The sequence below is a fragment of the Bos grunniens genome, chromosome X (assembly GCF_055505025.1).
Source record: "Bos grunniens cultivar Pamir isolate PY7600 chromosome X, Bosgru_T2T1.0, whole genome shotgun sequence".
NCBI classification, from domain to species: Eukaryota; Metazoa; Chordata; class Mammalia; order Artiodactyla; family Bovidae; genus Bos; species Bos grunniens.
The window spans coordinates 121,783,276-121,804,838 of NC_141194.1; the positions used below are offsets into that span (position 1 = coordinate 121,783,276).

The following is a 21,563-nucleotide window of genomic DNA, read 5'->3' on the forward strand; positions in this document are numbered from 1 at the left end:
CCATGGACTATATATAGCCCACCAGGCTCCTCTGTCTTTGGGATTTCCCAGACAAGAATACTGGAGTGGGTTGCCATTTCCTTCTCCAGGGCCGAATTAATTTAGTTCCTATCAAATATATTTTCTGTGTGTGTCAGAGAGATAGAGAAATAAGTGGTCCATAAAATGTTTCCTGCTTGGAAAATTGACTTTTGTTATGTTAACTTCTTTATTGACTTTTGTTATGTTAACTTCTTTATATCAAAACATGTAGGTGTTAAATTGAAGGAGTCTTAGTTTGGACAAAATAGCCACAGTTTTCCTTCCTACTAATCTCCTGTATTTGAGTAGGTCTACCAAAGAGTCAGGCACGACTTAGTGAATGAACAACAAGAACCTTAGACATGTGATACTATTTCAGAATCTTAAAAGATACATATTCATTTCTCATTAATTTGATAATACTGCTTCTTTCATTGTCTGACATTTGACAAGTCTTTGGAAAAGGTGATTTCTGTGCATATGAAAATAGCCATGCTAACTAAAAGTTAATCACATTGAAGAAAGTAAGAATGCATATGTTTGTATTCTTGTTTTTAGGTGGATTATGTATTTACTGATAAGACTGGAACACTTACTGAAAATAGCATGGAATTCATTGAATGCTGCATAGATGGGCATAAGTATAAAGGTGTAGCTCAGGAGACTGATGGACTCTCTCAAACTGATGGACCCTTACCATATTTGGACAGAGCTGATAAGGTGGCATTATTTGCATTACCATTTTGCCTTGAGAAATCAATTTAGATAGTCATATGTTAACAGAAATGAAGGATTTGGGCACGTGACATAGACTTTTGAATAGCCATTTGTTTGCTGTTGCAACTTCACCTTTCTTATTTTATGGACACTTCTGGAATTTGTAAACAAGTAGAATTTATAAAAAGAGAACATTGTGAGAAATGGCATTTGGGTAAATCTTTCACTGTGTGATCGTATTTGGTGCTTTGTCTTTAAAAATATGAGCTACTCAAAGAATGATGTCTACTGAAATCATTCAAGCCCCAGGAGTGTCTAGGCATTAAATGAACCAGAGTCTCCATGCACCTGAGCTATTGCCAGATTGTGAATTAGAACTGAATGCATTCTTTTAGGCCATGGAGATGTCACTGCTTTGGGATTAGGTGGCACTGCAGTAAGAATGAGTTGATAGAGCCCCTAAGGTATGTTAGCTGGGGACCAGGCATGTTGGCAGGGATTAGGAGAATATATAGCTCATTTGAGTATTAGGAATTCATAAATATCTGCTATTCAATTTGCTGGTGGTTATAACATGCTCTCACATTAATAACTTTTCTCTGTTCATTAACTACTTACCAAGTGATCACAGTAAAAATAATATAGTCATTTTTCTGTCACTGTTCAACAGAATCGAGAAGAGCTCTTTCTGCGTGCTTTGTGTTTATGTCACACTGTAGAAGTTAAACCAAATGATACTGTTGATGGAGTTACAGAGTCATCTGAATTAACCTATATGTCATCTTCACCAGATGAAATAGCTTTGGTCAAAGGAGCTAAAAAGTAAGCATATATGTTATGCTGGATGAATAATTTCAGGATAATAATAATGTTCTCCCTGTAGTTAACAATATGGTATTCTCACTTCAAAGTTTGTTAAAAGAGTAGATCTCATATGTTAAATGTTCTTATTACCCCAAACAACAAAAAAGCAAAAAGATACAAAGAAACTGAGAAATTTCAGAATATCTCTTCCCTTGATTGTGATGATGATGTCACAGACATACGCATGTTTCCAAAGTCATCCAGTTGCACATATTAAATATTTGCAGTTCTCCATTAGTTATACCTCAGTAAGTAATGCTATTTTAAAACCCCAAAATAAGTTGTAGAAAAATACATTAGCATTTTCAAAGAGTAAAAAAAAAATCAAACATTTCTTTTATTTCTCCAAAGACAGTTAAATCACAGGAGGACAGGCATTATTTTGTTTTTTCTCTTATTTGTTTCAATAACCTTGTCTTATAGGTATCCTTATTCTTTAATAAGAAGCCAAGCTACTTTATCGGAAAGTTGGAAAAAATTCCCAAACCTAACCAATTAAGACCAAAAAGAAAATAGCAATGCATAGTTGTAACTTTTATCACTATTTGTGCATTCCAGCCAGAAGTCCAAATGTTCACATTATATTTTGGAAATCTTCTAACAATGGTCACTTTTCATATAACACATGTTATTTCTGAAGTACTCCCAGCAATTTTGATATCATTTGGTTATTGAAAGTCCTGCTTTATCCGTGAGGCCCAAGATGATTAAGTGGATAAAAGGTCACCCCATGTGTTAGCTACAGAATTGAAATTACAAATTGCCTCTTTTTTTGGTTATGATTTGTGACTGGGCATTGACTTGGTCTGTGTTATATCTCAGCAAGTAAAAGGAAGTACAGCTATAGATTGGGGTTTTATGAAAAAGAAGAAAACAATAAACAAGTATGAATAACCCCAGTGCAAAGGGAAATTCATCATTCTTTAAAAATACACAGCGGTCTTTTTTATTTTGTTTCACAGGTATGGATTCACATTTGTAGGTGTTCAGAATGGCTATATGAGAGTAGAGAACCAAAGAAAAGAAATAGAAGAGTAAGTAGTGCCGTATGTTTGATGATTCTTACTTCTTAACTCCACAGTCAGCTTTAGATGGATTTAGGAAGGGCAGGAAAGGGAAGTGATTGCATCTATAAATATAAGACTCTGCTCTCCCAGGTAAGAGTTTTATATAAATGTAGCTGGAGTAGAAGACATTTTTCGTAGAGTGGCAGAAATTAGCGTTTGAGGTGTAAATGATTTCAGTTTTGTTCACACATCGATCCAGTAGCCTGAATGAGCATCTGCCTGGACTTTTCTGAATTTTAGATGCCATTTCAGGTCTCCAGCACATGCTGCAAGAAAAATCAGTGAACATGTATGAAACCTTCTGCTGTCTAGAACCTGACGAATCATTCTGGGATTACACGCCCTGCCAGTCATAATAGCTTTGGTGTCAGAAACTTTCTCTTGTTCTAGATACTTGAGTGTGAGCCCCAGGGCAAGTACTCTGATGCAGTAGTAAGCTCCACATTTCCTTTTTTTCTCTTTTTGCTACAGAGATCCCAACAAACAAATCTACCTTGCCTTAATAACAGGTTTTAATTAGGCCCTCTGATTAATTTTATATCCTTTATAAGAACTTGAAATATAATTATCTGACTTTCATTCGGACTCCTAGCATCTCCTGAGACCCATCTCAGAAACCTGTAACGCATGTAAATTTGCTAGGGAATATGCCTCTTTGGAAAGGAATGTTCAAGAGCCAGAGGAAGACTCTTTGGCCTGACTGCCAGGAAGGAGCCGAATTATTGTCAAAGTCCAGATTCTAGCTGGTTCACAACAGTACCCCCATCTGGCCAATAGCAAATGAGACATTATGCTACAAGTAGATGTCTTACACACATATCCTATATCCCCAAACCAGTGACCTGCTCACTCCCATCAAAGACAAGCTTGGTAGTAAATACTTTTAAATCAGATAGTTGTATATAAGTTATTTATTTTCAAGAAACTATTTCTGCACATTTTCTCAAATAACTCTTATTTTTCTTCTTCATCTACTGCATAGCTTAGCCAGTGCAACACAGAGCTGATCATGTCATTCCACTGTTTATACCCTTCAATGGATTACTATTGCCCTTAGGATGAAATCCCAAGTATCTGCAATGGCCCACAGTGTTGTCAGGTCCTAACCCCTGCCTGCCTCTCTTGCTGCACCCCTATCAACTAGATCTCAGCCTTATGTGGACTACTGTCAGTCCCGCCATGGGCCATGTGCTCTCATGTTGCTCTGCCTTTGCACATGCTCTTCTCTATACTCAGAGTGCCATGATATCCTTTCTCCATCATGTCACTGCTGCAAGACACAGCTCAGGCAAAACCTCCTCCAGGAGGCCTTCCTTCTGTGCTCCTACATCTCCTCTGTGTGTTCCTTTACTTCAGTATTTGGAAGACTAGGAGGTAGTCACTTTATTAACCTCTGCCTCCCTTATCATGGGCTTTCCTGGTAGTTCAGATGGTAAAGAGTCTGCCTGCAATGCAAGAGACGTGGGTCTGATCCTTAGGTCAGGAATATCCCTTAGCGGAGGGCATGGCAACTCACTCCAGTATTCGTGCCTGGAGAATTCACAGACATAGGAGCCTGGTGGGCTGCGGTCCATAAGGTCGCAAAGAGTCGAACACAACTGAGCAACTAACTCACACACACATCCTTATCATATGATGAGCCCCTTAAGAGAAGATTCATTTGTCTTCTCCAGCATCTGTCACTGTGCCCAACACATAGTAGACATTCCGTAGATGATTAAAATAAGTGGTAGGATGGGACTATTTCTAGGTAGCCTCTAGATATGGCTTGGTGGGACAGCTCTTTGTACCTCATTCCTATGCAGTCACTCTCCCCTTACTATTTTAAGTCATATAATGAGAAGGTATAGGAACCCCTTAACCACCGCTGGTATCCTCTGACAGCATGTTCCAAGTGCAGAGAAATTCCAAAGACACAATGGAAAGAACCCTTGTGCACACAAGCAGCGACCCTTAATCCAAGAGGAAATCTCTGTTAATGTAAAATGTTTCTGTTGTGTTTTTTTTCTTTTTTTCCCAGTGTGGTCTTGGTATTTCACTTTTCTCACTTTTTTTTTTCTATTAAAGGTATGAACTTCTTCACACCTTAAACTTTGATGCTGTCCGCCGTCGTATGAGTGTAATTGTGAAGACTCAAACAGGTATGCATATTTAAGACTTGACTTTTTCTTTCTTTCCATTTGTAGATTTGTTGATCAACTACTTCAAGAGAGAAAAACATTTCATGTAGTAGTGTTTGATTACTTAAAGCTCTTGTATATCCCTGAATGTATTTACATAAGCACCTGTTCAGCTTGTCAAATTATCAGTGGCAGAACCCCTAGTATGACAATATATGAATTTTCTTGAAAAGTGAGCTCCACTTCTCAGTCTTGGATATCCAAACAGGAACAGAAAAGGTGACTTTTTTTTTTTTACAGTTCAGGGTACTGACCAATCACCACCAGTGTCTACCTGTGGCAGCCCACTACAACTGCATGGTTTGCGATTACTAGCAGTAGTTTTTGAGTGTAGAGAGTTGCTGGTTCTCCCTCCCTGACCATCCTAACTCCCCAGTGCTTTACACTTTCTGGGAGCAGGTAAGCCAGAGATGACCAAGGCCCCACTGCTGGGAAAGGACACATGATTTACTCTAGCACCCTGGGCTCTTTGTTTCACACAATAAAGAAGCTTGCCCTTTGCAGGGGAACCAGTGCCATCCTTTCAGGGTTCACCCATGTTCTTAGGAGAAGGTGTGGTGGCTGTGATGCCTTATGCTCAGATTCAGCAATACCCATGGGATAGCATTGCTGCTTCATTTGTTGGCTCGGATTCCTCTGTGTAAGTGTGTGTCTGTGTGTGTCTCTGTATGTATGTCTCTAGGTGGTTTTTCAAAATATTCTTGATTTATTTCCTATTAATTAACTTTTTAGGATTAAATCTGTTGAAAATTTCTTAATATGAGAATGGGAAGATATAGACAGACCCTTGAGGGAATATGTCCATCCTTATTCATACTTTGTGGTGTGACTGCAAAGTTACAACGTTGGTTTCATTATATGTGAATGTGGAATTTGTTCTATGACTTTTAAACACACCATGGATATGCTAGAGGAGTGTCTTTTAATATTTATTTATTTATTTGGCTGCATCAGGTCTTAGTTGCAGCACGCAGGCTCTTCATTGTGGCGTATGGGCTTAGTTGCTCCACAGCATGTGGGCTCTTACTTCCAAGACCAGGGATTGAACCTGCATCCCCTGCATTGGAAGACAGATTCTAAACCACTTGATCACCAGGGAGGTCCCTGTAAGAGAAATTAAAAAAAAATACACTTAATGTGTGGAATTCTTCTGTTCTTACCTGTACCTGTGCATGTCTGCATTCTATTGCAGATGGTGAGATGTCTGAGGAAGTGGTCTCCCAAGGGCCTTGACCTCAGAGCTACCATTTTTTAACTTCTTGAACTTAGCACTTTGCCTTATAAGATTGGAATCTCTTTCTTAAAGGTCAACTGTCTATGTTCCTGGGTACACAGACTGGTATAAATGCTATTTATAATAGCATTCTACAGAGCAATTCTCCAGTTTCCAGTGAAAATCAGCAAGCTACTGCTAAAAGCTAACATGTATAAGCTTTGAAAATGATTTTTTCTTGTTGGTGCTTGAGTTTGCTCCTTGGCATCTGTAAATGCTACATGTGGCTTTTAGACCATGGTTGACAGCATCCTCATAGTGAATTTAGTCAGATGCAGCTCCTTGACACAAGTGATTCACTTACAGGGTATATCTTTTAACAGAGGTGCATACTGTAAACTCTGGGATATTAGTTGTCTCCTTATTGGTCCTCAGAGGTGATGGATATTGTCTTGACAGAGTGAAGGTCAAGATGTCTGCTTCCAGTTGGGTGAACATTCCAAGGCAGTCTCAGGATACACAGCTGCTGGGAGGGAGAAGCCACCATAATAGTTACTTGTTATGAAAATCCCAATACCAATCTAACTCTAAGTAAGTCAAGTACTCTTTGATTCTTTATTTTAGGAGATATACTTCTCTTTTGTAAAGGAGCCGACTCAGCAGTTTTCCCCAGGGTACAAAATCATGAAATCGACTTAATTAAAGTCCATGTGGAACATAATGCGATGGTGAGCCTGCACCCCGCCCCTCAATAGAGAGAAGGAGAAATGCTAGAGATGACTATGTCTGTGGATTGCTATATAAAGGACAATTTAAATGAATTTTAGCTTATTTTTATGGTCTATTTTTGTATTGGGGGATTTTGTAATATTATTTTCCTTATTTTAATATAAAACATCCTGGAGCAAGTTTCTGTTCAAAATTTGCAACCTTTGAAGACTTTTCAAGAATCTTTGTTTTATGTTCTGCTTTTGTGTTTTTTTAAACCCAAGAGGTATTATTTTGTTATTCTGAACCCAATTGAATGTTAACCTAATGCAATCTGTTTTTTCTCCCTTTTTTAACTGAAAAGAAAATTAGTCAGAATTTCTTTTTTTTTTTTTTTGGTATGATAAAGCAAGAGTATTTAAAGAGTGTATTTTGTTTGTTTTTGTTATTTGGATAACTAGAGATCTCCTACTTTGCTTCTAGGAGGGGTATCGGACACTTTGTATAGCCTTCAAAGAAATTGCTCCAGATGATTATGAAAGAGTTAACAGACAGCTCATAGAGGCAAAAATGGCCTTACAAGACAGAGAAGAAAAAATGGAAAAGGTTTTCGATGAGATTGAGACAGACATGCATTTAATTGGAGCCACTGCAGTGGAAGACAAGTAACTAGAAAATGATACTCTTGTTATTTTAATGACCAATCATTTAGAGTAGTATCTGTCCAGATTGGTTATTTATTCCAAGCTTTGAAATCTTTGATTTAGCTTTGTCTGTACACCAGATTTTGAACTGTTTGTGGAAATAATTTTTGAGTTAAGTATTTGTGACTTAGAAGAATATGAATCTGTCATCTCTAAGGTCTTTTGAGTACTTCCTATGCCATCCCTTCATTTATACAGATATTTATGAAGTAGTCTTACTATGTGTAGGAAGTTTTGTGCTAGAGGTATCATTTAGTTGGTGTTTGGTAGAATGGATATGATTTTGACAGACATATGAGCAGAAGGGAAATTCAAGGTAGAGCAAGCAACATGAGAACTCATTGTAACCTGGTTACACAGGTTACACAGACTAGAGCACATTTTTAAAATAATTGGCTCTACCAGACATGATTATAGGGCTCCAAAATTGATCTGCTTGAAAAAATATGTTTTAGATTCTATTTTGGGAGTTTTCTAGAAGTAATGAATGTGAATTATCAGGCTTAACCCAAACACAAAGTTATAAACATAGATTCAGCTATATTGGAAGGTTCTAATAGAATTCATACAGTATAATTTGGGCTTCCCTGGTGGCTCAGTGGTAAAGAATCGGCCTGCCAATGCACGAGATGCAGGTTCAATCCCTGGGTCAGGAAGATCCCCTGGAGGAGGAAATGGCAGCCTGCTCAAGTATTCTTGCCTGGGAAATCCCGTGGACAGAGGAGCCTGGTTGGCTACAGTCCATGGGGTCACAAAGAGTCAGACCAACTTGCCAACTAAACAACAATTTCATTGTTATTCTCTAGCCAGAAGGAATACGAAGTATCCTTCTTCTGTCCTTCCCTTTGAAAATTATGCTTAAATTGTCTTTTAGAATGTTTGGCTTTCAAAGTCCTCAGGGATGGGAATTTGCTGACTTCTCTCAGTATCTCATTAGGATGTGTCTGGCCTTTTCAGTTTTGAACCACATTAAGTATTTGTAGACAACATAATGAAATATGCTAAAGTGACAATGAGTAAGACCATTTGGTGAGATTCTGAACATTTTAGCTAAGAGTGATGATTCTTATTTCTGTCATTAGATACCAGTAACCTTAAGTGAGGTCATGAACTTTCAAAACCTCATTGTCTGAAATGTACTTTAATAAGTAAAATTATGCCAACAAGAATATGCTTAGAAAGGGTAGAGGATATATAAGAAAAGTAACTATTAAAATATGTCAAGATTCCAAAATTGCTATGAATTATAAGAATATTCTCTTTAACAAGCCTTCTTGCAGAATCTGTGTCAGGAATTTTCAAAGATAACAAGGTTTCCTTTGTGTTCCCAGGCTACAAGATCAAGCCGCTGAGACCATTGAAGCCCTGCATGCCGCAGGTCTGAAAGTCTGGGTGCTTACTGGCGACAAGATGGAGACTGCAAAATCCACCTGCTATGCCTGCCGCCTGTTCCAAACCAACACCGAGCTCTTGGAACTGACCACCAAGACAATTGAAGAAAGCGAAAGGAAAGAGGATCGATTACATGAGTTGTTGACTGAATATCGTAAGAAGCTGCTGCATGAATTTCCTAAAAGTACTAGAAGCCTTAAAAAGTAAGAAAGTCCATCAATTTGTCATATTTAGACCTTGGTACAGATGTAAACCAGAGCTACTTAGGCAGAAGACTCTGTTTTCTCTAATTTAACATTGGTTGGTTGTAGGTGGTTTATCCCTGTGAGTTAGAACCTTCCCTGAGGACTTGGCTAATGGCCTATTTGAGATTATTTGGCACTTTTCACCTGTTTCTGTTTTTAAAAAAACCTACACTTCTTGAGCTTTAGAAAAGTGGTTCATTTTCTAAATATTTAGGGTCTGGGTATTTAGCATTGATATCCTGGCCTGGTCCATGTTAAGAAAAAAATATCCCTTTTCATGGTCTCTTAAATTGAATGTAATACAGTCAGTTTCTGTAACAGTTTCTGTGCAGGTTGAGATCCTGGAGCCATTTTCTATGTGAATTTTTATGCTTCAAAGGAGACCAAACACTTGATAGCATAGCCACTTGACTGCTTTCAACAAGCTGCTTAGGAAGAACTTGTAGAACCTAGGGTTCTCAAGGAAAGGCACTGATCCACAGTAGTTCAGTACCCAGAGATACGTTGACCGTGGCTTAGGTTTGTCTAAACCAATTACCGGAATTTACCTTGGCCATAAGCAAATCGATTTCCTCTTCTAAATCCAAAGACCCCCTAGGTAATACTATTTCACATTTCTTAAACACACTCTTTGTTCCAGGAACAGCATTAAGCACTTTAAATTATTCTCATTTAATCTTCACAACAACCCAGTAACAACTAATTTTCTTCATGTTAAAAATAGGGAAACTGAGGCTCAGAGAGATGAAGTGACTTATTCGAGATAACACAGTTAATAAGATGTAGAACAGGTCTATCCAATTCCAGAGCCTATGCTTTTAACAACTCTGCTGTATCTCTGTCCTCATCTCTAGGGTTTTCACAGGCTTTAAAAATGAACAACCCACAATCATGAGGCGATGGCCAATTTTAAAACAGCTGTTGTTCTTCTGTTAACTTGGACATGAATGAGAGTAAACAGGTTTTTATTAATTGTCTGTGATAAATGTTTCCTTCCTTTAGCCAAATGGTACTTACAAAGGCAGTCCAGATTACATGTGTTTTACTTGTGCATTTATCTTAATCTGCTCAGGCCATCATAACAAAATACCACAGAGCAGGGGGCTTAAACAATAGAAACTTCTTGCATTTCTGAAGGCCAGAAGTCTGGGATCACGGTGCCAACATGGCTGAGTTCTGGTGAGGTTCCCCCTGCCTGGCTTGCAGAAAGTGGGCTGTATCCTTTCTTAGCTGAGAGAGAGGAAGCTCTGATGTCTCTTCCCCTTCTTATAAGGATATTGATCCCATCATGAGGGCCCCACCCTCATGACTTCATCTAGACCTATCTATCTCACAAAGGCCTCATTTCCAAATACCCTCACCCTGAGGGTTAGGGTTCAACATGGGACTTGATGAGAGACACAGTTAAATCTACAGCACCATTCAGCAGCTCTTGGGCACTTGTGTAAAAGCCAGGGCTTATGGAAAATTGTACTTGCCATCTCAAAACATTTCCTCTTCCTCATTCATCTGCAGTTGGGTAAAGTCTTTCCCCAAGTTACACAATCATGAGACACAGAATCCCTTTCACCAACTTCTGCTCCTTCTGTCTCTTCCACTGTAAATCCGCCCCCAAGCCCTACCCATGTTCTTGTTCTCTCCACTGGGGCTTTATCAGATTCCTAGTAATTTGTGCCTCAAAGCACTTAAGCCCCTCTGCCCAATGACTGGTCCTTAGGTGTAAAGCACTGCCCATATCATAACCCTGCTCAGAAACCTTTAGTGGATCTCCATTACCCACAGAATTAGGTCATATCAAAGACCCCAGGTGACCTTTTCAACTTATTTTCCTAGTGTACCACACATACTGGAGAAATGGCAACCCACTCCAGTATTCTTGCCTTGGGAAATCCCATGGACAGAGGAGCCTGGTGGGCTACGGTCCATGGAGTCGCAAAGAGTCGGACACAACTAAAGCAACTTAACACACACACCACACATACATTCTCTCTTTCTTCACCTCTCTGTCCTTTCAAGTTCCATTTCAGATGTCATACCTCATAAAGAACCCATTGTTCTTTCCTGGTGTGTATTTATTCTCCCAATCACTGGATATTAACCTTTTTTTTTTTTTTTTTTTTACAGTCATAACAAATTATATGTGTCTTTTTATTTATTTATTTATTTATTTTTTTACTTTAGAATATTGGTTTTGCCATACATCAACATGCATCTGCCACGGGTGTACACGTGTTCCCCATCCTGAACCCCCCTCCCACCTCCCTCCCCATACCATCCCTCTGGGTCATCCCAGTGCACCAGCCCCAAGCTTGGGGCTTATATTAACCTTTTTAAAAATTATTTTATTTTATATTGGAGTACAATTGATTAACAGTATTGTGTTAGTTCCAGGTGTATAGCAAAGTGATTCAGTTTTGTATGTATCTATTCTTTTCAGATGTTAACCATTTATCATGTTTAGTGGGGCATCTTCTCTCATGTGTGCCTCTTTCACCCCAAGGAGATTTTCTAGTCTCCAGAAAAAGCTTAGTTAATAATTCTTTCTGTTTTTCTGTATGGCTTAGTTAGAGTTGATGTTTACAGATATTGCTTGATTGATTATTGAGCCACTGTTTTCTGTACATTGTCAGCTCTGTGAGTAGGGGAGCAAAGGAATGCATGATTGATATCTCTTTAATTAGTGAATATAACATGCTCATAATAGTGTGAAACAAAATATGGAAGGAAGGAATGATGAGGCATATTAAGCTCTCACTACTTATAGTCTGTAAAACAGCAGCTCTTTAAACAGTAAACTTTGAGAAGCATAACATTAGACGAATGAATCTGTAATGATGAGACCCTGCTGTGTTTAACACTTCTGCAGCGATTCTCAAATGGCACCCAAGATTGCCTGAGCAGAAATTGATTAATTGCTGGTTTTTTCATAATTGCAAAAAAATGAAATGTTAATTGGTAGCATTTTTTCAGTTGTAAGATTTCCCTCCATATGGTTTTCTTAAATAGTTGGCACCCATTATATTTGTCTTTCCTGGCAACTGATACTGCTCAGTCCTGGCTATGCATGCAAATAACCTATGGAGCCTTTTAAAACACACCTATATATTGGGTTGGCCAAAATGTCCATTCGGGTTTTTCCATGTTAGAATGAACCTATTCTGGAAAAACCCAGGTGAACTTTTTGGCCAACCCAGTCTAACCAAGCTCTGTCTAAGACACTCAGATTTAATTTGTGGATAAACCTTGAACATGGGCTTTTTTAAAAGCTGCCTAAGTGACTCTAATGGGAAAGCTATGGTTGAAAATCACTAATCTAGTATAATATGATACTTACTTAAAGAACATAAATCATTGTATGGAATTCTTTAATGAACACTTTGTCTTTTTGGTAGTCTGTCATATTTGAGAAGCTAGATTTATTGATAGGTTTTGTCAGTCAGGCAAAAATGTTAAGAATATCTTCTGTGATTTGTATACCCCAAAGCCATTTTGTCTTTTCCCTGCATCATTCAGTTTTCAGATTGACTAATGATTTGTCTTCATATCAAAGTTTTACAGATTGAACTGTAATTTCCAAAATTCATCTTGAGTTTCTTATATGGGGACTGGCTACTAGATTTTCATTAGTTTTATATTTAGAACTTAGTGACAGCTATCTGGGCAACTTGAGCCTCAAAGATGTGATAGAAAGTCTCTATTGTGCCATTAATAGAAATGGTTGCTTCTTCAGAATTCACAGGTCCAGGAACCAGATTGATGATAAGTCTGCTTTTTGTGGTTTTTTCAAGTTCCTAAAAAGCAATGTATAGTAGATTCAAATATATTTGCATTATTTTTCTTTTTCAGAGCGTGGACAGAACATCAGGAATACGGATTAATCATTGATGGCTCCACTCTGTCTCTTATATTAAACTCTAGTCAAGACTCTGGTTCTAACAATTACAAAAGCATTTTCCTACAGATCTGCATGAAGTGCACAGCAGTGCTCTGCTGTCGGATGGCCCCGTTACAGAAAGCTCAGGTAACTGGATATTAGTTGATGTTCCATTCTGGGTACTTCTGTACACATACATACAAATGATCACTTTTAATTCTCTTCAAAGGGCCCTGAGTACCTTATTATATCTTCCCTGGCCTCTTCCTCTGTGTGGTCCAACTCAGGAGCCTTCCCACCAATTTGAATTAAACCTGTGCTTCACCTTGTTGTCCCCTCAAGCTGGCTGTCCAGTTGCTCACCTTCCAAACTTCTCTAATGAGTGCTTGGTGCCTGCTGCCTTCATCCCACTACTCCTGGCTCCACTGTTCCATTTTGCTCCATGCATACTTTCTTCCCATCTTAGTCTGTAGGATCTCTTGGAGGAGAGCAGCAAACTCCATGCTGAATCCATTGCACTGTCTTCCATTTTCTCGTCCTTTCTCCATTGCAGTCGACACTGCAATTATGTCCCCATTTAAACTCTCCTCACTTGGTTTCTGTGATAGTCCACGGTCCTCTTTTTTTTGCATCTTGGCAACATGGTGTTTTTTGTTTCATCCTCGGTCTTCTCCCTGATTATCAGGTTTTTCTGGGGCTGTGTCTTTCATTTGCTTTTCACTTACATCCTATCTTTGGATAAGCACATCCTTTTCTATGACTCTGACTAACTTGTCCTTTTTGTTAAGTCACATATTTCTAGCTGCCTGCTAGACAGCTCTATGTGGACTCCCTCTGTAACATTAAATTCTAGTATCCAAGACAGATATTTATAATTTTCTCCTTCAAGCCAGTTTGGGTTATCCTTTTTCTTTATTATTCCTGTCACCAGTGACATTATTCTTTTGCTCCCCAAGTCTCCAAACTGCCTTTGACCCTTTGCTTCTCACTCACTCCATATAATCACCATGTCCTGTTGTTCCTACCTTTTGTCATAGCTCTCATTTTGGTGCCATCTTCTTAAACCTTTTATCTTCATCCTAGTGCAAGCAAGCCCTTAGGACTTTATACACAGAGTGTTTCATTTAATCTTACTAATCCCCTTGCTTTCTCCCTTCCCCCTTCCATATCTTTCCCCATACTCCCAAATTAATCTTGTTAAAACTGTCCGTCTCCCATCATATATTCTCGCTCAGAACCTTTCATTAGTTTCCTAGTCCCTTAGGATGAAGGGCAGATGACTCAGTGTGGCAGCCACCCCTGTTGACCCTTTCCATGTGTCTGTACACACTTTGAGTCCACCATCACTCCCATATCCAGCGTGAATCCTCCACTCCTATTGGCTGTTCCCCTTTTGTGTCCCTTCCCATGTGCCATTCTCACGCCAACTTCCAGGACTTCCCTCATATCATTTCCTCATCTGGAATTGTCTCTGAATTCCTCTTGACCTAACAAAAATTGTATTCTTAACAAAACCCAGTGCAGAGGCCACCCACCATGTGCTGTCTTTTCCAGCTCCTCCAGCTTGCATTGATCTGCTTCACCTTGCCTCCTTGTACTCACTGCATCTCTGGAACCTTAGAGTGTTAGGTACACAACTTTTCACTTCTGTGTACACTGTATTCTTTTATATGTGTTGGTCTTGCTTCTTCCCATCCCTCAACTGCTTGCTCTAGACCCAGGGGCTGGCGCTGTGTCTTTGGCTTCTCCTTTACAGACTCCATCCCCTACCATGCACAGGCATGTGCATGCACCCAGCCCATCCTAATTGAGGGAATCCTCTCTCCCTACCTTCTCACTTTCAGTTTCTACTGCAATCATATGCTCTTCTTTTCTTCAAACTTCACAGCCTCTGTTAGCCCCAGCTGGGGAAGCAGATCCTATCAGAACAATATCCATAGAAATCTGTCCCTCTAATCAAAGGCAATACCTCTTTCCCCTACATTTATTTTCCCCCTACATTCATTGTCTGCTGCTCAGATTGGTCACCTGGGTTTTGACTGCTCCACTGCCCAGGCCAGTACCTGAATTCCTAACACCATGCTGCTTCTCCCACCCAGAACATGGAGCACCGCCCTCCTCCATCATTCAGTCCTTAGTCTCTTTTATTTCTCTCACTATCATCACCTCTTCCAGAATATCACCTACCATCTACTATCACCTACTCATAGGTGTTTTTCAAATCACTTCTCCAGTCCCAGTCTTTGGAGTTCCACTTGATTTCTCCAGTTGCTTACTGAATATGTTTTCTTGGGTGTGTCATTATCACCTCAATTCAACCTTCTCTAGAGTCCAGTTGTCATTTTCGTTGTCTTTTTTTACAAGTGTTACTGAGCTCACTCTACTTCTAGATCTGTATGTTAACGTCTCCTCTGCTTTACCCTTCCGTGTGCTTTCAGTCATGAAATTCTGCCCATTTCCTAGTACATTGTCTTTTCCATCTCTTTCCATTACCTTCCATGTCCAGGACTTTAACAGCTCATTGAACTCCATGTCGACTAACTTCTCTCTTAGCCTGCAGTCTAGCCTTTTCTTCTCATTTCTCCTTTCTCCTGCACCCTGTTACCACTTTTATAATATGGCCCCATATTATATTATCTACCTGTCCATGTCCCCTTTATGAAACTCAATTGGTCTGGTCAAATCAGACCCATTTTCTGAGCATATATTGGACTTAACTGTCAGTATGCCTTAGATTATGCTCTTCCCTTTCCGTGGAATACTCCTCCAAACCCTTTTCCCCATCCATGCACATCTTACCAGTCCTTTATGGTTTAGATCAACCCATGCTTCCTTCTATAAAATCATTTCTCATCACTCTGGCCTGTAGTGTCCTCTCCCTTCTCTGACATCATAGGCCTTATGTGGACAACTTAGAAGTTGTCATATATTCTCTTGCATAAATATTGAGTATTATTACCTTTTATTGTTAATCTGGTTCTCTGATATTATTGTATCCATTCCCCATTATATGCTTCCTGAAGTGTGTGACCCAGCCACATATCCTTTTTGAGTATTTGCATTTCACTTTTGCACATTGTGTTGCATATAGTTATAGCAGATCAATAAATACTTTTTGGTAAATTGATTTCTTTTTTGTGAGGCTATCTAGAGATTGAAGAGTTCTTAATCTCAGTGACCTGGAACTTGTGAAAAAAAAATTTGATGTTTATCTATCTAGATCTTTCATGGGCTTATGCTCCATAGCAATATATCCTTTTATCTTTCTGCAACGACTGGCTTTCATCTTTTTAATCTGTATTTGCATGCCGAAGCTGTCACCCTTGATAATTTTATTGCCTTCCCTAGACCTTTTCTGACTGCATTTTTCTTCTTTTAGGTCATTACTGCATACAGTATAATAAGTGCAATTAGTTAAACCAGTAATGTAGCCTATTAAAAACAAATTTACTTTTGTCTTTGACTCACTGATTATTTCTGGCACTCATAAAGTTTTTATTTTTTTTAATTTAAATTTATTTATTTTAATTGGAGGCTAATTACTTTACAATATTGTATTGGTTTTGCCATACATGAGCCAAGTTGAAGTGAAGGATTGGGGAAAACCTGGCATTTCCTAGTAACATCATTTTTGTGTCAAATGGATTGGGCGTCAGGTTTTTTTGGTATGCAATTTAACTAAAACCTGACTGAATTTTGTTTAAAGAAAAGACTGCAGGGTGGTTTTGCCTCATATAAATTATTTTTAATCTATGTGGGAATGGATTTTATTTATGTTACCTGGTGAAAGCCTTTGAGAGTACAAAATTTTTGCAAGACATTATTCAACTACTGATTTACATAAGCTGTTTAAAAGCTGCTAGATTCCAAGGGGTTTTGAGGGTTGACACATAAAGCAGTCATTGGTAGGAGGACAGCCACTTACCCAATATTCTTCCCACAGTAACTCTGCCAGGAGAAGGTTTCCTTTATTCAGTACCTACCGTGAACACAGCATTGAGCTGCACTGTGCCATCAACATGTGGCACAGTGTCTTTAAAAGACACTCAGGGAATGATGATGCATTATACACATCTCAGGCATCTTTCTGCAAAGGTCATCCATCACCTTTAGGGTGCCCCCTTTTAAAATGCAGCTACCTGTATGAGGGATCAAATCATATTGAGCACTCAAAGATTTGGTAAAGTTTAGTTGGCAGCTAGATGGAAATAAGGGTTGGGGTGTACCCAGGGGTGGTTGGAGTGTCAGCAGGGAGGAGAGAGGCAGGGGTGACCAAAGCCATTATCCTCTCACTGCCCACTTTTGTCCTGGTTGCCCCATGCATATTACCCTAAATCAGCTCTCTGGTCTCCACTCTCTCCTTCACTACCTGATCTGAAAGGATATGTGAAGCAGTGACAAGAGGGGATGCATTCTGCTCTCTAATGTGGGTAGAAGGCATGGATTAGACAGTTCATCCATTAGCAAAACCAGAAACAAGTGGGCACTTGGTGTTACGTTTTGAAAAGCTGTGTTGTTCTTCCCTGAGAATTCGACACTATTATATGCACAGACCACCTTTCTGTTTGCATAGCTTCCATTTACAAGTGTGAAAGAGGCAAATACCCCCATAGAGTACAAGCTCACATTCTGCTTTGACCTTTTCTATACCTCTCTTGTATTTAACGTTTAGATTGTAAGAATGGTGAAGAATTTAAAAGGCAGCCCAATCACACTGTCGATAGGTGATGGTGCCAATGATGTTAGCATGATCTTGGAATCCCATGTGGGCATAGGTAAGAAACATCTAATGAGATGGCAGCTGTAAGGTATCAGTATTGCTTTTAGGTAGAGTGGTCTTATTCTAGAGATTGTTTTGGTTGTTCATCTTGAATTTGAATTCGGGAATGATCATTGTTAATTAAATGAAGGTTCTCATCTGACCATGGAATATGCCCATGCATAAGTCCTACCCCTGGTGGGAATGTAGCAATACCAGGCTGGAGGATATTATTTTATTAGCCAAGTAAACCAAATTTCTGAAACCTCCTGGCTGTGTGATTGATCATTTAGCTCTCATTTTTGCCAGCATGCAGGAAATTTTATTGATTTTTCACCACTGGCCAGATCGCCTGCTTATGTTGCTGCACTGTATCTTTTGTGGTCCTTAACTGCTTGGAACTCAGAAATGATAACTGGCTGGCTGATTTTCCTCATGCCAATATCTATGCGTGGTTGTGTGGGCTGTAGTGGTGAATTTACATGTTGGCATGCAACAGCAGCTTCTCTATGACTTCACCATTTTGCCCCCTGTTAAGTTTCTGGGAGGCAGCAATCCTAACACCCCAGAATTTTTTTGGAGGGGGAGAAATAATAGCATTATTAGTATTTTGGAGATTATTGTAAAGCAGTTTGGATTCCCAAATTCTTTCCATTTGGAAGTAACCCTATTTACTGTGGAACTCTAGTTCGACTCATGGGCTATTGACTAGAAATGGCCTGAAGCCACTTGAGCTCATGGGCTCAAGCTTGAGCATGGGCTGCTACTCAGCCTTGCAGGACATTTGATCTTGTCTAAGATGTCCATAGTGCATTTTATCCATGCCAGAAGGTCCTTGAAATTCTGTTGTTTAGTCGCTAAGTCGTGTCTGACTCTTTTGTGACACTATGGACCGTAGCCTGCCCCGCTACTTTGTCCATGAGATTCTCCAGGCAAGAATACTGGAGTGGGTTGCCATGCCCTCCTCCAGGCGAACTCCCCTTCCCTCCAGGGATTGAACCCGCATCTCCTGTATTGGCAGGTGGATTCTTCACCACAGAGCCGCCTGAGAAGCCCCCTTGAAATTTGGTGCTGTCCAGAACTATTTGGTGTGGACTAAGTATGCTCATGGGCATTTTGGACAAGAGCAAATTTCAAGGATCTTTGGTGTGAACCAGCTGCTTTGGAGAAGGAAATGGCAACCCATTCCAGTGTTCTTGCCTGGAGAATCCCAGGGACGGGGGAGCCTGGTGGGCTGCCGTCTATGGGGTCGCACAGAGTCGGACACGACTGAAACGACTTAGCAGCAGCAGCAGCAGCGGCAGCAGCTGCTTTATGGACATTTTGGACAGGACTAAGTGTTAACTAACCACTGCTCAGAGTATCATTTGGTATGAGGACTTAACCATCTCATTACAACTCTTCAATTTACTCTTAAACCATAAACCCCAGGTTTCTGAGTTGCTTTAGTATAGCACCTAGTCTGGTGCCATATATAATTAATCACTTACCAAGTACTTTCAAGATATTTTTCAGATTAAATTTTTTCCTCAGTATAATTTTTGCCTTATCATGATTAAAATAATGATTTCATTAATTGTTTTATGTTTTGTTATAAATAGGTAATTGCCAATTAAACAATTTTACTTTTTATTGATAAATCTCACCGATAAAAGCACTTTTTGCTTAAGAAAACAGTGCTAAACTATTCAATTGAACTGTACTTGTAAGCAAGAAAAACATGGAAGTAACAGATGAGGTGGTTACTTACTCTATAAAAATACCCTATAGAAATTGTCTTATTTTAGGTATTAAAGGCAAAGAAGGTCGCCAAGCATCCAGGAATAGCGATTATGCGGTCCCAAAATTTAAACATTTAAAGAAACTGCTGTTGGCTCATGGACATCTATATTATGTGAGAATTGCACACCTTGTCCAGTATTTCTTCTATAAGGTATGTGATAAAATATTTGTAATTTATGAGAGTTTAACACAGCATTGACTTAGCTTGGTTGTAGGGTTTTTTTGTTCTTTTTTCATATTTCTTTTAGTGTCTTAGCCCTGAAATTTGTGGTCAGTAAAACAGAGGCGGTCTATTTAATGAATCAGAAGCCAGAAATTCCTTTTAATGAAAGAGATTTGAGATGAAAAATTTTAAGTAAACTTTCTTAAAGTATAGTTTAAATACAGTACAGTGTACCCATTAAATGTTAATAGCTTGATTTTGACAAATGTTTACATCCATGTAACTACCACCAGAATCAAATATTGACCATCTCTATCACCCCAGAAAGTTCCCTTGTGCTTTTCCAATCTTCTCCACCCTTGCACCAAACAATGACTTATCCTATTGACATTACTATATGATATATAGTAATATAAATGATATATAAATTTAGATATAATTTATGCAACATATACGTTAGGTTTACCTGTTTTAACCGTGTACCAGAACTTGATCTCCTATCCTATATTCTGTTCTGTTTATTTTTTTCAAGTTTTTTCAGTTTTCATTTTGAGATAATTTCATACTTTTTAAAAGTTGCAAAATTAGTGAAATCTCGTATACTGTCTGCTCAGTTTTGCCAACTGTTAGCACATTAGATAACACAGAGCATAGTTACCAAGATCAATAAATTGATATTAATTAGCACATTATTAACTAGTCTATATACTGTATTGGAATTTTGCTAATGGTCCCACAGATACTTGTTTTGTGGTCCATTTCAGGTTCATGCCTGCATTTAAGGATCCTGATCTCCTTAGTCTTCTTTAACCTGGGATAGTTCCTGTCTTTTTTGTCTTTATGATCTTAACATGTTTGAAGAATGCTGGCCATTGAGTTAGTTGAATGTCCCTCAATTTGGGTTTGTCTAATATTTGCCTGTTATTAGATTCAAGTTTGGGCACAATTACCACAGAAGCATTATTGCAACCTACTGAGGGCATCATATCAGGAGGATGTGTTGTCAGGATGTCCCATTCATGATAATGTCAACTTTGATACATTGATTCAGATGGTGTTTTGAGGGTCTCAGGACACCTCAGTTTTGCTTGTGTAATTTTGTTTGAAAAAAGCATTCTCCCATTAAACCAGATACTTTATTTTGTGTTGAAATTCATTACCATCATTCATTGTTACTCAGATTGTCACAGACCTGGCGCCCATGTCCTTTCACCATGTCCCCATCATTAACTTTTTATTTTATTGTGATGACATGTAATAAGAGCTCTATCTCCTTAACAGATTATTAGGTGGAAGAATACAGTCCTGTTAAGTATAGCAGATCTCTAGAACTTACTAAAACGTTATACCCATTGGATATACCCATGCCTGACCATCACCTTTTTTTAAGTCTTGTCTGTTTTCTGGTACTACATGATGTTCTAGGCGCCTCTTGTATTTTTTCCTTCCTGAGTCCTGGATTCAGACTTTTCTCCAAGGATCTCTGGTCCTTTTTTTTAACAAGTGGTATTTAGAAATGTAGATCTGGTGCTCATTGTGCTCATTGTCATTGGTATCCATATAAACTCAATACTTGAACTCAGTTTGTATGGATACCTTTGATTAAAGCCAACACCACAAGTTTCATTCTATCTAACCTTTCCCTTTTCCATATTAGTAACTCCTTTCTTCACAGAGTTGGACACGACTGAGCAACTGAACTGAACTGAACTCCTTTCTTCAGCAGTGAGAAACCTGGTTCTCATCTGCATTATTTATTTATTTGCTAAATCCTCAAGTTTATACTTAAAGTAGTTCCAGAATTGCTAACTCAAATATTCCTGTGAGAAACAAGCCTGACTAACTTGAGAAATATGTGTGTGTGCACTTCTGTC

At 38.9% G+C, this 21,563-nt stretch overlaps 1 protein-coding gene across 16 annotated transcripts in view; it reads left to right on the forward strand.

Annotated features, from left to right (window-relative positions):
• ATP11C (ATPase phospholipid transporting 11C (ATP11C blood group)) overlaps positions 1 to 21,563 on the forward strand; it is a 169,397-nt gene that overhangs the window by 110,652 nt on the left and 37,182 nt on the right. For 14 of the 16 annotated variants that reach the window (XR_015158412.1, XM_086386516.1, XM_086386520.1 and 11 more), the window contains 10 exons: positions 580 to 741; positions 1,409 to 1,560; positions 2,565 to 2,636; positions 4,737 to 4,810; positions 6,687 to 6,790; positions 7,254 to 7,435; positions 8,806 to 9,069; positions 12,958 to 13,132; positions 17,658 to 17,760; positions 19,532 to 19,677. Coding sequence is in view for 13 of the 16 variants with exons in the window: in XM_086386516.1 (XP_086242642.1) it covers positions 580 to 741; positions 1,409 to 1,560; positions 2,565 to 2,636; positions 4,737 to 4,810; positions 6,687 to 6,790; positions 7,254 to 7,435; positions 8,806 to 9,069; positions 12,958 to 13,132; positions 17,658 to 17,760; positions 19,532 to 19,677 (1,434 nt within the window). In the remaining 3 variants the exon portion in view is untranslated. The remainder of the gene's footprint in view (positions 1 to 579; positions 742 to 1,408; positions 1,561 to 2,564; positions 2,637 to 4,736; positions 4,811 to 6,686; positions 6,791 to 7,253; positions 7,436 to 8,805; positions 9,070 to 12,957; positions 13,133 to 17,657; positions 17,761 to 19,531; positions 19,678 to 21,563) is intronic. The other 2 variants (XR_015158413.1, XR_015158414.1) reach the window with 1 other exon arrangement.